Source organism: Centrocercus urophasianus, unplaced genomic scaffold (genome assembly GCF_019232065.1).
Source record: "Centrocercus urophasianus isolate 14NV4802_14NV808 unplaced genomic scaffold, USGS_Curo_1.0 seq_14, whole genome shotgun sequence".
Taxonomy (NCBI): Eukaryota; Metazoa; Chordata; class Aves; order Galliformes; family Phasianidae; genus Centrocercus; species Centrocercus urophasianus.
Window position 1 is genome coordinate 9971813 of NW_024884586.1, and position 20093 is coordinate 9991905.

General features: G+C 41.2%; 1 protein-coding gene across 1 annotated transcript; it reads right to left on the reverse strand.

Moving 5' to 3' along the window:
- Positions 1-7422: 7422 nt before the first annotated feature.
- Positions 7423-19793, reverse strand: LOC122157981 (acyl-CoA (8-3)-desaturase-like). Its single transcript, XM_042814257.1, has 12 exons — positions 19569-19793; positions 16142-16252; positions 14562-14759; positions 13417-13518; positions 13125-13253; positions 11736-11796; positions 11031-11107; positions 10183-10280; positions 9642-9738; positions 8465-8544; positions 7689-7814; positions 7423-7510 (listed from the first exon to the last, which is right to left on the reverse strand). Exons 1-12 carry the CDS (start codon positions 19791-19793, stop codon positions 7459-7461), a joined length of 1356 nt encoding a protein of 451 aa, XP_042670191.1. The 3' UTR covers positions 7423-7458.
- Positions 19794-20093: the final 300 nt, after the last annotated feature.

Consider the following 20093-nt stretch of genomic DNA (forward strand, 5'->3'; position numbering starts at 1 on the left):
ATAATCACTACAGATGAGCTTGTACAATCTGTTTTTCTTCCACAGAGCATGTACTTCCAGAATCCTTTTCTAGTGGAGTGGCTACACTGAGAACACTATCAGCCCTGCAAACACACTGTCCTTCCCACAACAGACCTGCAACCTGCAGCAATGGAATGAGATGCCAGCATTGCATGGAGGGCAATTACCCAGCAAGGATCTTCTTGCTTGCAGTTACGCACGCAAGGTGCTGTTAGTGGTCCTTAGCAAAGGGAAGGATGTTAAACAATGTGTGTGGTATGGTGCATGTCTGCTACAAATAGGGCAGTGTATGTGCAGTGTAAATATATGTGACAGGAGGACCTGACTTCACTGGGAAAATTTAGGAGTATTTTTAATTCCTGCTCTTTCCTACCAGACTTGCTTCTGCAGTCAAGCAACGGTGGATACCTAAGTCTGCCCTTAAAAACAAATGGTAAGGACAAATAGAGGAAAGAAATCTTTTTCAAACAGTCTGTCCTTTTGGAGAAGAACACAAGTACAAAAACACTTGGTACCCTTGCCCAGAATGGACTCTTGAACTGGACAAGACATATGGTTCAAGGTTTAGCAATGTATTTATCTCTCCTTTTGTAAATACCGGTGCTAGGACACTATCACCTACTGTGATGTTTACACTCCAGCCTTCTGACAGATGGGGTGGGCAAGTGTGGCTCAATCATGTCTTGTTCAAGAGAATGCCATCAAATACCAACATGTCAGAAATGGTTTACACAAGTCGATAGAAAACCGAGCAGCATGCATGGCTAATAAAGAGAAAGCATCATTGCCCCAGCTCCAGGGTTTTCCAGGATAGTGCAGGTTTCTTACATGACCACAGTCTGAACTATTTAAGCAGGACACTGATGGTTTCATGTACACCGGGGTTCTCTGAAAGTTCACTAAGTCTAATCCCAGGTCCCTCTGTGGCAACAGATCCTCTTAGAGGCAGCTGGAATTCAGTCTCCAAGCTTTGCCATCACTCTCAGGGCTAAGAAGAGCTCTTGCAACACTATTTTACACTTACAGAGTTAATTCTCAGACATCTAAAATTAAATGAGATAGGTTGCACCACAAACAAGTTGGTCCAGTGATGCTCATTTATGGCCAAATACTGCCTGCTCAGTCCCACTGTTGACCACAGAACCATAAGTTAGCCCAACTTCATGCATCATGAATGAAGTGTTAGGCTGTAGGAGTTAGAGCTACACACATGAACCTCTGGCTACAGTCCATGCTGTATCCACATTGCTACTGGAAGAACGAGGCATTTTATTTCAAGATAAAGAGATGTGAAACATTAACTTGAAAGCAGAACATTTTACCTTATTGTAGCGATAAAGTTGCAATGACTCATTTCAACCTCATTAATCTCATTTAAATGACAGTTTCCAAAGAAATGCCTGCACTTTGGTGGAATCTCCTTTGAAATCCAACTCAATTCACTTTACTTCACAGTGCGGCAATGCCTGAGAACCTAGGGTGAACTCTTCTTATGAGCCACTGTCTGAACAGCATTGGCTTCTTGAGTGGAGAAGCCACAAGAGGACATATACCAGCACTGCAAGACTGCTAATTTAGTCTGCTGAGCTCCCAGCTTCTACAGCGCCTTGTCTTGAGTATCCCAAGAAGCTCATTCAAACCCATCCACGTTCCTCTAGGTTACAACACGCAGCACATGCACAGCCTAAAGAATCTGCAGCATTTCATTAAAATTTCTGGTTATCCTTATTGCACCTCTACCCTGTTTACTTATAAATGAATATATTCCTGTCTGACTTCTGGGGCACGATTCTACCATTTATAATGATGGATTTTTCCCAATCTAAAGAGAGGTCAGTTCTATGAGAAGTTGAGTCCCTGGCTCCAACCCAGAAAAACACTTACACCACTTCCATATGCATTAAGTGACAGAGTTGATGCACTTAAAGATAAACCTATACTTCGATGGCTGCTGGAGAAAATACCAAGTATTATCTCTAACAGAGCAGCTTTAATACAAAACACTGTATTTGAACTCCTGACTTCTAAGATTTTTCAGGCCGTCCACCCAAATGACAGTTTCCAAGTTTATCCATATGAAAACAAATAACTTATTAATTAAACAAGTGCATTCAGTAGTAGTTCCTGTATAAAAATTTGCTTCTAGGTTTTAGTCTACCATAAGCACAAGAACTAATGGGATCCGGGACTTAATCTCCAAGACAACCAAAGCAGGAGTGACAAATGAAAACAGAAGGGTGCAAGAATGTACAGTTTGGTGCAGTTGCAGTATTTGATACACCCTTCTCTGATAGATGCTTCCACCAGATAATCTCCTGAAATACTTTGTGATGGTTTAAACCTGTCAGGCAGTGAAGTGCCACACAGCCACTTGCACACTTTCTGGGATACAGGAGAGAATTGGAGAAGTAAAAGTGTGAGAACTCATGGATTGAGATAAAATCAGTTTACTAGTTCAAGCAAAAGCTGTGTGCGCACACAAAGCAAAACAAGGGATTCTCACTACTTCAGCCACTCCCAGGAAAGCAGGGCTCATCCCACATAACAGCTTCTTAGGAACACAAACACCATGAATCCAAACATCTCCCCCTTCCTCTTTCTTTACCCTAGATTTTATTTCTGAGCATTTCTGAGTTATATGGCACAGAATATCCCTTTGGTCAGCCTGGGTCAGTAGCTGTAGCTGCATCCAACCCCTCCAGCTCCCTGCTGTCAGGGCAGCACGTCAAGCAGAAAAGTCCTTGACTCTGTCTAAGCACTTCACTGCAACAAGTGAAAACACTGGTTTGCTGTCACCTCTATTTTCAACAAAAATCCAAAACCCAATCAAAAAAATAGGTGAGCCTCTATAAAGAAAAACTATGATAATCATCTTCACAAAAATAGGTATTATTAAAGCATGGGGACAAGAAGTAACACACTGGGAGTTACAGAACAGATTGCTGAGTGGCACAGAGTCAGCACATAAGACACAAAATTGTGCAAGAATCACCCATAAATGATGACTTATTAAACTAAGGTGTGCTTAAGGTCTACAGGGGTAGTTAGTCGATAACACATCTACTTCTTGGAAGAAGTGAAATGTTCCTAGAAATATTTAGTTCATTTTAACTACTTGGTTGACTATAAAACAGAAAAATCCAACAGTTTAAAGGCGAAACCTAGCAGGCTTTGCAATAGAGAAGAGCTAGATTGCCATGTGAAACTAACCACTCATTTGACAGTCTCAAGTAGATGTGATTTAGAATCACAGAACCATTTAGATCAGAAAAGACCACTGAGATCACTTAATCCAACCTCCAGCCCACCCCCACCATGCCCACTGACCACGTCCCTCAGTGCCACATCCACCAGGTTCTTGAACACCTCCAGTAACCACAAACCCATCGCTTCCCTGGGCAGCCTGTTCCAATTTTATTTCATATTCAAATTAATTTTCTGCATGCTCCACCCAAGCAGCCCTAGAAAGCTTCCTGAAGAACCCCCAGACTGCAAAGATGCACTTGGAGTCTTCCAATAGGAAATGCTATTTTGAGTGGAGAGCAGGAAAATGCCAAAGCACCAGGCTGGCCAGGCACACAGGTGTGGGGATCAGTCACACTATTTATTACTTGCCCTGGTTCTTTGGGAATCTGAGAAGAAATTAACCTAGTGCTTCACCCCCGAGGATATTTAGAGAAGCCAAGAGCAGAACAGGGCAGAGGATAACAAGATCTAAATTGTGTCTGGTTGTTGTTAACTTATCTTCAGCAGCAGGGGGAGACCTTAGAAAGCAAATGAAAGAAAAGGAAAAAATGAAGACCCAGATGTGCTCAAATAAATTTGAAGTCTAAATGCAAGGAGGGAATCTTAGACTTTAAGCTAAATAAAACATGGGAATTCTGAGTATAACTGGAAAATCTGGACACCTGGATGTGATTGTACCCTAGAAAATGAGCAAAGAAAGCAAGGGAACTTCAGATGAAATTGGAAACTTCAAAGAACTGAGTGAATTTATCTAAACTCAAAGCCCAGAAACAGGGGACATACTGGAGCTTTGAGCACTCGCACTCAGGAACTACATTGAGCAATAGGGGCAGAGGAGCAAGTATTTCAGTAACCAAGTCAATTTGGGGATGGAGCTACCCAGCATCTCTCCGATAAATGGACAGGACTGTCTAAGTATGAAAATGTTTGCTGCAACATACAGTGTCAGTGCAGGATTACACTCAAACTGAGCTGCAGAATGTTGCTGATTAGTATTGACAGCGAACTGGGGAAGGATCAGAGGAATCACTACTGTGAGTGTGGGACCAAGGAGTAGATTGGGTACAACTGAATCCCTGAGAAGTGATGCATCTAGAAATGATTTCCCAATATCCAGTAGTGACTCAAGGCTTAAAAATGGAACAGGCAAATGGAAAATTGATTTAATCTCTTGGGAGTGGTTGTGGGGGACCATACAGCAACCCCACCCATTTGATTGGAGCAACAGAATGGTGACATGGAAGTATACATATAAAGGGGCATCATTTGAGAGATTCAGCTAAATCCACTAAATTTCACTAAATCCAACTTAGAGACATTTACTTTGGGACTGCAATCCAGACTGTCATCTGGGGCACCTTTAAATCTTATAGGAGACATCATAATGCTCCTGGAAGCTGTCCAGACAAAATAAGTTAGTGATGTAATTCTGGCATTAAACACAGTTGAAAGAATAACAAACTTAAAGGGAAAAGAGAATATGATTTATGAGTAAACCACAGAAGAAAGTAAATTACCAGAAAGGAGGTGTTCATAGCTTTACTCTGATCTAGAGTCCCAAAAGACAGAATTGATGGGATACCTACCCCATGAGGAAAAAAAAAAAAAAAAAAAAGGCAATTAAAAAGGAAAAAGAAAATGCAAAAAGACAACAGGATGATGGATAAATCAATTACATTCTCAATGCTCTCTGCCATTCCCATCCCCAGGCTTCAGTGAGGAAAGGAAAAGTACACCAGGACCAAGTAATTACTCCAGTCTTTTCTTGTTGTCTCATTAGAAAAACTGATCAATCTATCAAGTACAAAATCCATGCAGACTGACTAAATCTGGATCCCCTGCTCCTTGCCCCAGGGTGCAACAGTTCCTTAAGGCCCAAGAGAGAGATAATAGCTCTTACACACTGCTTGTGATTGAAGTCATTATAATCAGCAGCAGCTGCTGTAATGGGTTCTGGGGCTGAGGTCACTTTAATTCACAGGGATGTATCCCAATATAAAAAAATAAATCACTGAAAATTATTGTCTTTGGAGACAGGAGAGCCTGCTGGTGAATTTGTTTTTAAATTACAACTGGATTCCTACTTTCCTACACAGAAAACTCAACTGTGGGAAAACTGCTGAGGTTCCCTTCACTCTTACCTGCAGCAGCTTCACTTGTCTTCCAGGAGCTTCTGATGAGTGGCCCTCCAAGCACCTTTTGTTGTGCTTTTGTTGGATGAAAAGCACCTTGACGTGTTCCCTAGGTGCTAAAGCCTATTCCTGACAATTATCCTAAACCTTCCCTGACCCTAAAATTTACCCTCATCCAAAACATCAACCCTAACACTAAACCCTAAACCAAAGTCAGATTCCTTGGAATGCTGATCCGTAATCTCCATCTGTAATCATTCCCCTAACTCTAGCTTTAATCCTGAATGAGACCCAAATACCAAACTACTTCTAAAACTCCTAATCTAACCCTCATCCAGACGCTGACTTACTCCAAATGCTTTCTGGTGTGCTTCAGGTGAAGCTTAGAGAACTCTTTAAGGACACCCGTGCGCTCTGAATTTGTCAAGGAGAGCCCTCTGGTGGACACCAAGAGCCTGGATCAGATTTTCTGTGCTCCAGGAAGGTCTATAAACGGATTTTGGTGCACACCAGAATCTCAAGTGACTTTATAGGCAAATCAGAACTCTGAATGCAGTTTGGATACCAGAGGAGAACTCTGTGTGTGTTCTGTTGATACATAAGAAAGTGGAAGTGCTTTCGGTAGACCACAAGTGCCTCAGAATGCCAATCCTACATCCTACTATTGATCCTAACCCTAAAAATGTCTGTGTTACTAAATGAAGCCCTAATCCTTGACGTCTAAAACCCAAATGTAACCCTATTTGCGGCCAGGAAACTGACCTATTTCTAGTAATTTTCAAATGCCTTCTGGTGAGCTCAGTGGCCAAGTACCTTTGGTGTATTTTACCTGAATCTGAGAGAGCTGTGAAGTGCACCAGGGGCAACTGCAACCATTTTGATTCTCCTCCACAGTCAATGAGAGTTTTGTGATGTGCACCTATCGACTTAGAAGGACTTTCTGTGTTCTAGACATGCTTGTTAGAGCTCTCTGATGCACACCAAGATTTCCAGTAATATTCTGGGCATGCCAGAAATCTCTAAATGCATATAGGTAAGCAAACAGAACCTTCTGAGTGTCTTTCACTGACATTAAGGAATCTCTAGTGCTCCCCAGGTGCCATTAAATGTAAAGCCTAATACTGACATTTACCTTAAGCCTAAACTGATCTTAAAACTTAGCCTAAACCTAGAGAAAAGCAAACAATAAACCATAACCCTAAATTTTAACCTGAACCCTAATCCTAACTCTGAACTTGAACTACAAAGCCTAACCAAAGCCTGTCAGGGCCCTTCTGAATAGCAGCACAGCTCTCTGGTGAGTCAGCCATTCCTCCATTTTGTATCATGTACTGTAAATGTAAATGTACTGAGGGTGCACTCTATCCTATCTTCCAGCTCATTAACAAAAATTAATGCCAAGGCCAAGATTCAGCTGAGGCCAAGACTTAGGAGTGGAAAAATGACAAACCCTAGGGGTTCCATTGTTGCCAGGCTGCAAAAAAAATTTCATCCCAAAGACTTTTCCCTATGTTATCACCATATGTGTCAGCCAAGGCTCAGCTAAGTCTGGAGTTAGGATCCAAGAATGTTCCTGTTTTATTGGCTCCCCCAGAGTCCTTGTTTCACCTGTTGATCTAAACCAGAGTGATCATTTTGCTTTTCAGTACACCTACATGTAGTATCTAAAGAAAAAAACAACAAACAAACAACAACCAACTGATCAGAGGAGACTCTGGCATGCACTTAAGTGTGTCCAGTTGCACCAGTCCATAATCTAACTTGAGCACATGCTCAAAATTGCTTCTTGGCCACATTTACTCAGACACAGTTACAAAACATTCCTCCCTGACATAGCAATCCAGCTCCTGCTGTCCTTATTCACTTGTAATGTATCTGAATCAAAATACCTGGAAAGACCAAAAGAAAAATTCAGATAACTTCATATCAACTGGAATCTGATCCATCCATTCTTAGCCATTTTATTCTTCCTTAGAGTCCTGCATTGCTCCTGCTCTTAGCCTTGCTGGGGATGCAAAGATGTGGCAGATTGTGAATGGTACCATCAAGTCTTGTCTTCCTATTTGTGGAGGTAGGCATCAAGCCAGAGCTCTCCTGAATTCTTCAAAGAGCTGAGAGAAAGAGAATGAGAACATTATGTCAAGTTGCTTAGGAGGGGTGTTTTTGGAGATAAGGGAAACAAGGATTTCCACTTCTTGTAAAAATGAACAAGTCATCCTTTTTCTTAGAACTCCCACCTCTCCTACATCCTTCTGTATTTTTGTCTGCAGTGTGTTAACTGTTACTTACTGCACAATATCTGCAAAGGCGGTGAGCAATGGCTTGCATTGGTACTCAATGCCATGTTTGGCACACAAGGATTTCACCAGTGGAGCCACCTTCCAGTAGTTGTGTCTTGGCATTGTAGGGAATAAGCTGTGAATAGGAGACAAGTTCTCTTCCAGTGCCCCATCAGAAATTTTATCTTTTACAAGTTTCTATTCATTATCACTTCCTAAGAATCTCATAGCCCACACAAAACAAGACTTGTTGCTGCTCCTGTATATCCCTGTTTTTAGCACAAGGAACTCAATATTTTCCTGCTTCCCCCTCTTCCTTATTTTTGCACCTCTGAAGCAAGGTTTCTCCTAATTAAGTGATACTGTAAATTAGAAGAACCCACTTCTGTCCATTTTTTTCCAGAAGCAATTATCATCACAGCTAGTCAGCACAGGAATGGAAATGACTATCCTTCAGTTTCATATCTCAGTTTTGTGAATAATAGTGTTAGTAGTTGATATAGGTAGAGCTAAACCACTGCATCAGATTACAAACAGGGTGCCTCAGAACATACATTTAAGCTTCTGCTTTGGACAGACATTGTTGCTACTGAATTATTTAACAGATCACATCCATTTCAGTTTTCCAACTTCCTTCAGTGAAGGTTTTGAATTAACACTATGATGGTCCTTATAATTTTCAGTCTCTAAGACAAATTCACTGGTGCTACAATTAATTGTAGGATTCATGCAAAGAATGGGGGAGGGAGGAAAAAGAAAGAAAAATTTCTCAAGGCATGTACTCACTGGTGTTCAATCTGAAAGTTCAGATGCCCAGTAAACCAGTCATTGAACAGAGACTGCTCAACATTACATGTTGCGTGGAGCTGGGAAAGGGAAGAAGAACAGCTAAAATCAATACAGATTGGTGACTTTCATTTGTCTTAAGAGCATGCTTCTTTTATTCTATTGTTTTATTTTAGCTTCAGCTGAGCTACCCACAGGGCAGGAGTCATATTCCTCCTTCAGCTTTGTGGACCAGCAGTGTTATGTAGACGGGATAACACGGACCATGGTAAAACAAGGAGCTGGCACTGTGCTCCTGTGAACGTGTGTGAACAGCCAGTCAAATGTTTATCCTCAAACCAATGTCTGCAGAAAGAGGAGGGGCGTCTGTGATAGTTTTACTACTGGACTCCAATGAGTTACTGTGCAAAGAGGGGACACCACGCTGACATTTCACTGGTGCAAAGGAGCTCAGTCTGAGCAGGACACAAAATTTCATCTCTGCAGAAGGGGAAAGTGTTCAAGACAGAATATTACAGTAAATATATATTTGATTTTAAATGGCTCATGAATATGCCATTGTTGTTCTCCTTTACCATTACTAGAACTGTATCCCATTTTTATAGAAACATTTCTGACAAAAAAGACCCTAAGTTGATCAAGACCAATCACCTACCTAAATACCAAATCCACTGCTAAACCATGTCCACATGCCCCTTAAGTACCTTCAGGGATGGAAACTTTACCAATTCCCCAGGTAGCCTGCTGTAATGATTAAAGCATCCTTTCCATGAAGAACATTTTCCTTCTATACAATCTAAGTGTCCCCCAATGCAAGTAGAGGCTGTTTCCTCACATCCTATCACTTGTTACTTGAGAAAAGAGACTGATACCCACCTCACTACATCCTCCTCTCAAGTAGTTGCAAATACTGATAAGTTCTCCCCTAGCCTCCTTCTCCTGACTAAACAACCCCAGTTCCCTCTGCTGCTCTTCATATGTGGTTTCCCAGTCCCTTCATCACCTTCTTTGCTCTTCTGAGCACGTTCCTGTAACTCAATATCTTTCTTGTAATAATCCTATTAATCTTCACCTCCCACTTACCAGTGGATTTCACCCTTAATGCAATACAGCAGTTTCTTTTCTTGTCATTGGAATTTGCACCAGTACAGCCACAATTATTGAGTACATGTTTTACCTGAGTAGACACCCAGTCCAAATTCTTGTCGTAGTAAATATCCATTGGAATATGGTTCATCTGTGAAACCCAGACAAACCAACTGCTCTCCAGCATCCTGTGCAATCAGACAAGAGGTCAGAATTCAATAACAGATAAGGAAGTCAGTGACGAGCCACCAAAGTTGTTGACAGCGTAAGCCAGACTTGGGGATAGGTGTTAGAACATCAGACTTTCCTATCCAGCACCTGGACAAAACTTAAGTTATTATGGATTTCATAAGGAATTATGAAACTTCCACATGAAACTAGAAGCAGAGCCTATTTCCAAAGCACTCAACAGTATGTAAGGTATTTCTCAACTTGGTTATCATTCACTAAAGTCTTTGCTTTCACAGCTATTGAGGCAGCACAAAACTGCAGTTAACGATTAAGCAGTTTTAGTTTAACTTCAAATTATAAGAAGGAATAAGAGGAAGAACAAGGAAAAAGCAGAGAAAGATAGGCAGGCAGATTAAAAAACACAGAAATGAAGACTAAAGAAACTTCTAAAGAGATATTACCTGAATATAAAGTAATATGCCAGGAGACTCTTCATTTCTAATAATGATCCATAAGTAAAAAAGAATCTGATATAGAAGGTCAGCATACATGCCAAGTCCTTCCAAAACCAAAGACAACAAAAGAGAATATCATTAGATACTGCATTTCTTTTCTAAACATCATATGTACAGGATAAATTTCTGTGTTTGATTTCTGTAGGTTTTTGTTGTGCGGCTTTTTTCCTTTTTTCCCCTAGACTGATTGATCGAAGGAAATCCAAATTAAGAGAAGCTAGCAGTTTCTTTACACAGCTTGCTATAATTGAATTTGAACAGTAAGTCCTAGTAAGTGGATTAGCAAATAGCTAAGCATTCAAAAACACTGCTTTAAGACTTGTACCAAATCATTGACTGTGACCCCTCCAGTGAGCAGCATGCTAGACAAACTACTTTGTTCCGCTCTGTTTTTCTGAACTCATAACACATGCAAGAGAAAGAAGAATGAAGCATAAGCACTGGCTGCCTGGCATGGGAAACAATGCCAAATGCATTCATATTGCTGACAAATCAAGCACAACAGTTCCTATAAATCAACATTCCTCTGTTTCTGACCAGTATGGACACACACTTAATGATTTTGCAAGAGAAGCAAAGCAGTGCAAGCCAAGTAGCCTGCTACTCTTGCCTTTATCATCAAAGTAGGAAACAATGTGATTAGCAGAAAGTATTCGTAGCCACTGAAAATGCTGCACCAAATTGACTGCAGAATTATGCCCAGTAGAAAAGCATACTGTGTCATGCCTGAGCTCTAAGGAGAAGGACTGGAAGCCCATAGCCAACCCCTTGGTTGCACAAGCAGCAGTACTTACCACCCAGTACCTCTTCGTGTATGCAATATAAAATGTGTGACAGTGGAAGTAGGTGGGAAACAGGAGTGGAGGAAGAGCTGTAATGGAGAATTCATCATCACTGGTAAATTGTGCTGCTTTGCAACAAGAATGAAGCTTCACTAAGATGCGAGAAGGGTACAGAAATGAGAACCTGGGGCAATGATAGTGGAGAAGCGAGAACTCTGATTTTTTTCCCTTTGTTCTGACTGTGCACTTTAATAGCCATATATTATATAGCAGACGTAAACAATCCTCAGAACCCTCATCTCACTCTTCCAGGTAACTTCTCTAAATAATCAGTTAAGGGTATTTCTCCTTTTCTGTCTACAATTTTAACATGACCTAAGATAAATGCACCCCACAACAAATAGAGTAAGTGGAACAAATGTAAGCCAGTTGGTTATAAATATATTAATTTGGTCAAGAATTGTACAGAAACCTGATCTCACATAGAATCGTTCAGGTTGGCACACCAGGAGTTCAGAGCATCAGCTATGATGTCAGAGCAGGTTACTCAGGATTATATCCAGTTAGGTCTTCAAGCTCTCCAAAAATTAGACTCAGTCTGATTGCGTTCTTCGATGCAGCCAACCTTAGCTCTGCTCAAGCCCTGCAGATCGGAAGCAATATCTACAAGCCCCATTAGTTTTCCTCATGGTATCACAGGAAAATGAAAATACTCACTGAAGAAGAAATATTTGTGCTGATGGTTGTATGGCATGTATTTTTTCTTTTTGATCCCAAGCTGTGAAAATAAACAATAAAATACTGAGTGGAAACTAAGCAACCTGTATGGTTAACTTGCCATTTCCCAGTCTCTTTTCAACAGGTGTTATTCTGGCACACTTCCCACAGCCCTCATTACTACTGTCTCCCTCTTGTGCACCTGCCCTATTATTTACAAACCAAACATGCCTTTTCTACAAATCCCATTCCAGATAACTTCTTTAATACTTTATAGCTCTGTAAATTCCTTCAGAGATAAGCAGTTAAGAAAGCTTCTTCTTCAGTAGGAGAGAAGTGAAATGCAATTGCTGAAAAGTAGTTCTAAATACATTTATGTCAAACTAAAACAAAAGTAACAGCCCATAGGAAGGACAAAGAACTTGCATTGATACACAGTAGGAAATAAAACTGCTGTCACAGATACCACCATAATCTGTGTTGAAGGGGAATAATGTAGTAAAATTATACCAGAATGTTTTATCTGATAAAAGATGATGTGATTCATAAGTGTAACGGTTATGATAAAAACTAAGTGAATAAGAGCGAATTTCAATGGTTCGATTTCTTTGCTTATGCATTCCTGCTAAGTTCATAATTGATTTAGTGCAACCTTAGATGCTTCAAATCTATGTTGTACTATTAGTCAAAAATACTTAAGTAATACTTAAGTAACAGCTTCGTGTTGGCAAAGGCATTTTTAAAAGAAAACTCATTCACTGCTCTTAGCTATTTCAGCAAGGCCTCAAAAAGCAACTAAGTTGTGCAGTGAAGGCTGCAGCATTGTCTCAGGTTATTGCTTCTAGTGATGGCCCATCAGCACAAGCTGAAAACATCTTATGTGGACAAATGACATCTGCCCTAACCAGTCCTAGAGAGCTAAAGAAGAGCTACTGGTTCTTTAGCCCTGATGTGCCAGCTGCCTGTCATATCAGGCAAGCATGCCAAAGCAGCCTGTATCTCTGAGCCTCAGACATTAGCATTGACTAATAATCCCATGTAGGCATGCTTGATATTAATCTTTACAGATCACTAATAATCATTAATTGCTGAATTATTATACAACCCACTAGGCCATTAAGTTGCCATAACGATTAGTAGTCCTTTTTCTGCTGGGAAATGCATTTGTCTAGTTGTTTAAAATGCCTTATTAACAGTTTAAGCAATTTTTAATGAACATAATAAAAAATGTGACCTGCTCAGAAAGGCTGAAGGAGACAGAAAACAATATTTTCTCAGAAACTATGACCACACCTTAGCTTTAGATATTTTTGATATAGTGTGCTTTTGGTGGTCCTTCCCAGCTCCTAATACATGGCTACATGTGCATGCACACACAGACATACTGACCTCCACAGAGAATTTCTTTCCCAAAGTAAACAAGAAAGGGTGCATGTCGATGTCAGGATCTTTCCGGAAGCAGTTGGGTTTGGAATGGTGTCGAGAATGCAAAAGAGTCCACCATTTGGCTGATGCCCCCTGTTTATGTGAAGAACAGAGTATGATAGCTACAGTGTTCTCACTGCCAAACTCTCATTAATTCCCCTTCTTCGCGGCAGTGCTGAACGCTGTCTTTAGAGCACACACACTTTTGCAGGAAGATCATCAAATCTAGAACGTTTTTCTGTGGTCAGTTACTTACAATCAAATGGCACATCACGAACTTGTGCAGCAGGTGGTTCCACTTTGCCTTCCTGAAGACTGAAAGATGTCCTAAATCATGTTGTAACCACGAAGCCTGGACCTGAAAGAGAGAAAAGGAAGATCTGGGAGTGACACAAAAGAAGAATAAAGATCAGAACAATGAAATAGCTATTATTTACTTTGAGATATCAAGATCTGTTAGTTGGACACTTCTTCAAAGCCATAGTCAGAAAGGAACTATGAAATCCTGATACTCTTAATTTCCACAAAAGATTCTTGTCTTTAAACTGGAGAAACACGGATTTGACTGCCCATGTAGTGGATAAGTAATTGGCTGGATGGTAACACTCAAAGAATTGCAACTGCTCAACAGCTCAACATCCAGGTGGAGACAAGTGGCAGGTGGTGTTTCTCAGTACAGCAAGATGATTGTTCCTGTCTCCTCCACCTTTCTGACACTCCACCCTCAGCAAAAGAAGGGCTTGGACCTGTTGGAGTGGGTCTAGAGGAGAGCTATGAGGATGATCAAAGGGATGAAGTACTTCTCCTATGAAGGAGACTTTGGAGACTTTTTTTTTTTTTTTTTAGCCTGGAAAATAAAGGCTTCAGGGAGACTGTAGCAGAGTTCTAGTACTTAAAGGGAGACTACAAGGAAGATGAGGTGATACTTTATCAGAGTGTGTACCAGTGGGACAAGGGATAACAGTCTTGAACTAAAAGGGCAAGTTTAGGTTAGACATTAGGTAGAAATTCTTTTCTATGAGAATGATGAGGTGCTGAAACAGGTTGCCCAGACAATCTGTGGAATGATGCTTCCAGCAACCTGATCTAATAAAAGGTGTTTCTGCTCATGGCTGAGAGTCTGGAAGTGGATGATTTTTAAAGTTTCTTGCAATCCAAACCGGTCTGTAATTCTGTAATACATCTTCACCAAAAAAACTTAACAGATTAGGCATACTGGAAGCTCCCCACATGCAGAATTTCTTCTTTCCACCTTCTGTTAACAAAGGCCATACAGAGAATGTCTTCTAAAACCAAGAAGAGCTACGCCAAGTAAGGTAACAGATAACTAAATACTGCAATGGTATATGTATGAAAGTTGACAGAAGTGCATGTATACATGCTGTGGACTCTGTTGCTTACCTGGGAAATGGTCAGCACCAGCATGGAGACAATAAAGGGCACGAAGGATGTCCCAAAGTAAAAGAGAATGAGCCAGGCAGCAGTATCCAACAGAAGAATGTGAGTAAGGTGCAGGAAGAAGAAGAGTTTATTCGGCTCCAGAAGTCCCATTTTCTCCACAGAGGCACGTAATTCACGGAAGTCTTTTACCAGCATTTTCTGTGGGAAGCACGAGTGTCACAAATTTCTTGGTCTCAGAGTATAGCACTGCAACCTCAAAAGACTACACCTCTAGTGCTTCGTCTGTCATCTCTCTGGCAGGTAACAGGGTTTATTCAAGAGATGTCTAAGACTGTACTATCTTCTGAATGTTACTGATTCACGATCACCAGAGCCCAGCACTACTCAGACGTTGTCAGGAAATAGAGGAGGCATGTGGATGAGGTTGACATAAAGCACCTCTCCTCAGAGTATCAAACTGGAAGGGAAAATGTGTGCATGTGTGTCAAGTACTCAGCAGAATGCATACTAAACATATATGAACAGAGCATACCATGCTTGTGGCAGCCATTTGGATGAAATCAGTCCTCTTCTTCCACTACCACTTCCAACAATTCAAGGTATGCTTTCACTTTACTGATCCCAAAATTAGAAGGGGAAGGCAAGTATCTGTGTAAAAAATGGCACTTACTGCCCACTGGGTTTGTAGTTATGACCATGGAGGGTGGATTATGGAACAAAGCACTACAGCATAGGTGATTGACCAACCTATCTTCTTTGGCAGCTCAGCAGGTACCTTCCAAACCTGACTTCTGCCTTAATGAAGTCCAACCTAAAGATCCCTGCCAACCTAGTTTCATAATCATTTCTGGGAAACAGAGTTTGCAAGCAGTAAGGCACATGAATGCTCGAGTACAGGCCAGCTCTAAGAAACAGGCAAAGCATGGCCACAGTCATGACCCAAAGGAATAGGAAATAGACTTGGACGTTAGGAAGCAATTATGTCCATACAACCCCAAGGACAATTGTATTCCAAGGCTACTTCTGTTATACTGTCTGCACCTCTCTCCTTTCTTTGACATGCAAGGTTAGTTATTTTCACACTGCCATCATTAGTGCTTCTGTGGATGATTATGCATTTTGAACTTGAGACCACTACTGAAGGCTGTCTCAGAAGGCAGTGAATTAAGTTTCACAGTCTGTATTGTAAAGGTTAATACACTATCTGCATTCTCTCCCTACAGATACCTACAGCAGAAGGAAATACAGTCTAAAATCTCACCATCAACTGAAGAGAATTACTGAGTTGTTGGTTAGCTCTTTCTCAAATCAACAGAAAGAAGAAGAGGTGATAACTAATATTCATGAGAGCCAAGGCTATAATTTATATAGCTGCTGTGATAAGGAAAAAAAAACAACAACTTAGAAATGACATTCTCAGACACCTAACATGGATTTAGACCAATACTCATGTATTATTTCTAAATAATTTTTAAAAATTGTTAAGAACATGGATCCCATTGTTTTAGAAGCTAAACTGATATGGAAAAATAAGTTCTAATCTCAGAATATTTGTCTTTGACTTATGAGAATGGACTTACATTTTTAGTGGGCTCAATACTGGGTTGATCTGGTGCCAGCTCTCCTATCTGCAGCGGCTTCAAGTATTTGTTCACCAGGAACTTGTCAACATGGAATGCTACAAAAGCATCCTACAAATGCAGGAGAGTTGAAGAAGAGATTTTAAAAAAAACCAAAAACACAGTGTTACTACCCTTAATCTGCCATGCAGACTGAAACATTCACTTGGAGGAACCACAGTGACAAAGACTGCTGGTTTACCTTTCTACCTCCTCTTTTTTTGACCTTCCATGCCCCACTCCCCAGTCACCTTTGCCTTACATGCTTTTAAAGAGAGATCTTATTTCAGCTGGTAAACTGAAGATGTCTGATTTCCACAACTGCAATGACTCAGTTGTTATGAATATGTGAGTTGTGGTGCTTCTTATTCACAGGCATGAGAGATTTTGATCTTTCAGAAATACATCCTTCTCAATGGCTGTATTCCTACTTTTCCCCAAGTAGACATATAGAACACCAAGAGTTCTGGCATGTAAATGCTAAGTAGCCCTGGAAAACTAAATTAAAATACAGGTTCTGAAGGAGGAGGTAGACAGGTGATAGCAATGTGAAATTGCTTTAGGAGACAGATCAGAACAACATTCCAAGCAGCTCCAAGTACAAAATTCCACTCCCAAATTAATGAACACAGCATGGATTTCATAAAAGACTAAGTGATACAGGCAACTTTTTTTCTCATACTTTGAGATATTCATACAGGAATGAATGTAAGGATGCAATTCACATGAACAGGCCTGGTTAGGTGTTAACTGATCTCTCACAAAGATATAAGTGTGAAGAAACAGCAGTCTGATGGCTTCCAGGCAGGGCTGGAGAGAAAAGGGCAGAAAAGCAAGAGACAGCTCCATTAATAGAGCACACAGGGAGTAGCAGCTGGAGCCCTGAAGGGAATAGGAGTGCACACTTGGATGTGCTACAGCTGAGACTAAGCTGGAAATGTGGTCTGGAGGAGTTAAACTCCTCCAACTGTGGAAAATTGCTTTCATACATCTAAACAAAGGGCTTCAGCTTAGTGCTCTGCTGGCATGCTTTCATTTAAGACATCTTTCATCTGAATCAATTTTTGCCAGTCTAGCCACACCAAAATTAGTGTTTTACTGCATTCCAGCCCCAATTTGCTACAGAATCTGTCCCATATTCCAATCTGTCCATATTTCAAATTCCAGAACAGGTCTTGTCACCTGTTCAACTGAATTGGAGGCCTGTGTGCAACACACTAAGTACTGAGTGCACAATCACTACCAGAGGTGAATCTATGCCAGCAGTTTCCACAATGAAATTCAGCAATAAACTGTAGCTCTAACAACAAATAAACAAGTAAGCAGCTTCTTTGAAAACCAGCAGCAGGAAGGGACACTATTTCATGTTGTTGCACTAGTAGGCATTTTTACAGTTGCCAAAATGCAAACAAATTTAACTAAATTGTAATCCAGAAGAAAAAAATCCAGTCTCAAAACAATTACTCCTGTTTTCTGTGCCACTTGATTCCCCTCTTCTATCCTTTGTGAGAAAGAAATCAGCAATAAAAGGAGTCTAATTCACAGATCTATGCAGCATGAGCGTTGCTAACATTTTGACTTTAATCATACTCATTTCCTATACTTCAGATTCCTCTTCTTACTCAAAGCCCTCCACAGTTATTATCCTCCAAGCCTATCTGCTCTTGGTACCATCTCCCAGTCAAACTAAGGGTATGCTGGTTTTTTTTTAAATTTTTTATCATGCACATCCAAAAGATTGAACAATTTGACCTATTCCAAGATGCGCAGACCACACTAAAGTCTTCTGAATTTTGTTAATAAATGCTCCTTCCACTACTTTTTCTCTCTGTCTCCTATATTAACTAAAAAGTATGTAGGATTCATACTGTCTCATAGCACTGCACTGAGTGCTGAAGAGGAATTTCTTACTCTATCTGCAGTGTTCAAGTTGATTTTCAGTGTAAAAATAAAGTTTTCTATAAACAATAAAGCTCAGGTTCAGATATAATCATGCTGCACAGAGAGCAAAGAGTCCACATTATTAACTTGCCTTCCTTTCGGTACAGGTTGACTAGGGCCAGCACAGCTTTCTCTGTACTTTATTACATGACTCTGCAGCATAGGCATACTTGTACCAAATAATCCAACCAGGCATTTTCCTATTATGGTGCACAGCTTATTTCATATGCATGAGTGTGAAAACAGTTGAGTTGGGGTCACACAAAACTGGCTGAAGTCTGTCAGGGCTTACCATTTGGACATGATATCCACTAATAAAATGCAACTCAGATCCTAGAAACAAAGTGTCTGTATTTTTCGGGCTCATCCACCACTTGGGCTGTTTCAGCAGCCTGAGATGAAAGAAATCTGACAGTACTAACTAAAGCAAAGGAATGATGGAAAATATAGAACACAAAACACTGCTAATTTTCATGACCCTCAAACATCCCATTCATACGGGAGATCCAGGAACTGATAATCTTGCTTGTGTTGCTCTTTCAAAACACAGAGCAAGGAAGCAATTTCATCTGCCAGATTTTTGTGCATATGTTGATTTATCACTTTTTTCAACATTTCCTGCATATGCCAGAGGGCAAGAACTCCAGGGAACGTGCTTAATGTTTTGATGGGCATTCCCACAGATTCCCACAGCATTAAGATAGACAAGAATGGTGCTAAGTAGATGCTTTTCTTTGTCAACAGACTAACATGCCAACAGTTGGTATTTAGCAGATGCTTCCAATTTTATTCATCCAAAGGATCAGAAAGCCCACGGGCTATAACTGTGAAACTTTTCTGGACTGCTGCTTGTGAATGCATGCTGCCTTGCCTTTTCCTACAATTACATGGGATGACACGGAGAAGGGGATACCCAGCCTACAAGTAAAAAGAGCAATCACTATAGTTGCCTTGTGGCTGTTACGGTACCTGAGGCAGCTTCCTCACTTTACCCCAGCCATTAACTGCTGCAGTTATAGCAGCTGTAAAATAAGATCAAGAGACAAGAATAGTCTTGAGGACATCGATGAGATAAAACAGTTACAACCTGATTGCCCCAAGGCTAAGCCTTTTCTTAAGCACCTTCTTTCCAAAGGTGTTCAAGGCCAGGTAGGTTGGGGGCCATGGGCAACTTGATATGGTAGATGTCCCTACCCATAGAAGGGAGTTGGAGCTGGAGCTATCTTCAAGGTCACTTCAACCCATTCTATGATTTACCAGTTTCCATAGCATAAGCAGGAAAGCTTGCACATACCAACAGTACCACTGAGCCCATTGCAGCCCCGCAACCCCCATGTATTCCCAGCACAATCACTCCCTGTGCTCTTACTGCATGATGCTGGCCAGACACCCAACACACAGCACAAGCTGTTGGTGAGCATCTCTTCCCCATCCTGCTACCTCTCACCGTGACATCCTGCCCGGCGTGGCTGCTGATAAGAAGGGCACCACCCGGGTGCCTCCGGTAGAAGCGGCTGATGTCGTACACCTTCCTGTCGATCACCACCCAGCGCTCCTGCACTGCTGGGCCCTGGCCCGTGCGCTGTGCAACCTCCTCCCAGGTGAACCATCGCATCACCAGTTCGGCCACTGCATTCCCATCCTGCTTCCTGTCCCCATGCTGTGGAGCCATCCTCCTGCTCCTCTCACCGCTCAGCCTCACCCAGCAGCCCCTCCATCCCGCCTCTGTACCAGTATATAAAGGTTGGGACATGTCTACGCAGCCCACGCCCACCTTGTTTTCTCACTCCATCTTTCAGGAAATACAAGTGGTGTTGGCAAAGTGACAGCTGCAGGCAGAGCTCCTCTGGGCTTCCCTCTTCCCAACCCCCACTCAACAAATCCATCAATCACTCACTCCTCAAAGCTTCCTCTTTTCAGCCCAGCACCCACACTGTAATGCAGGCAGGCAAAAACTACCCAGTAACTACAG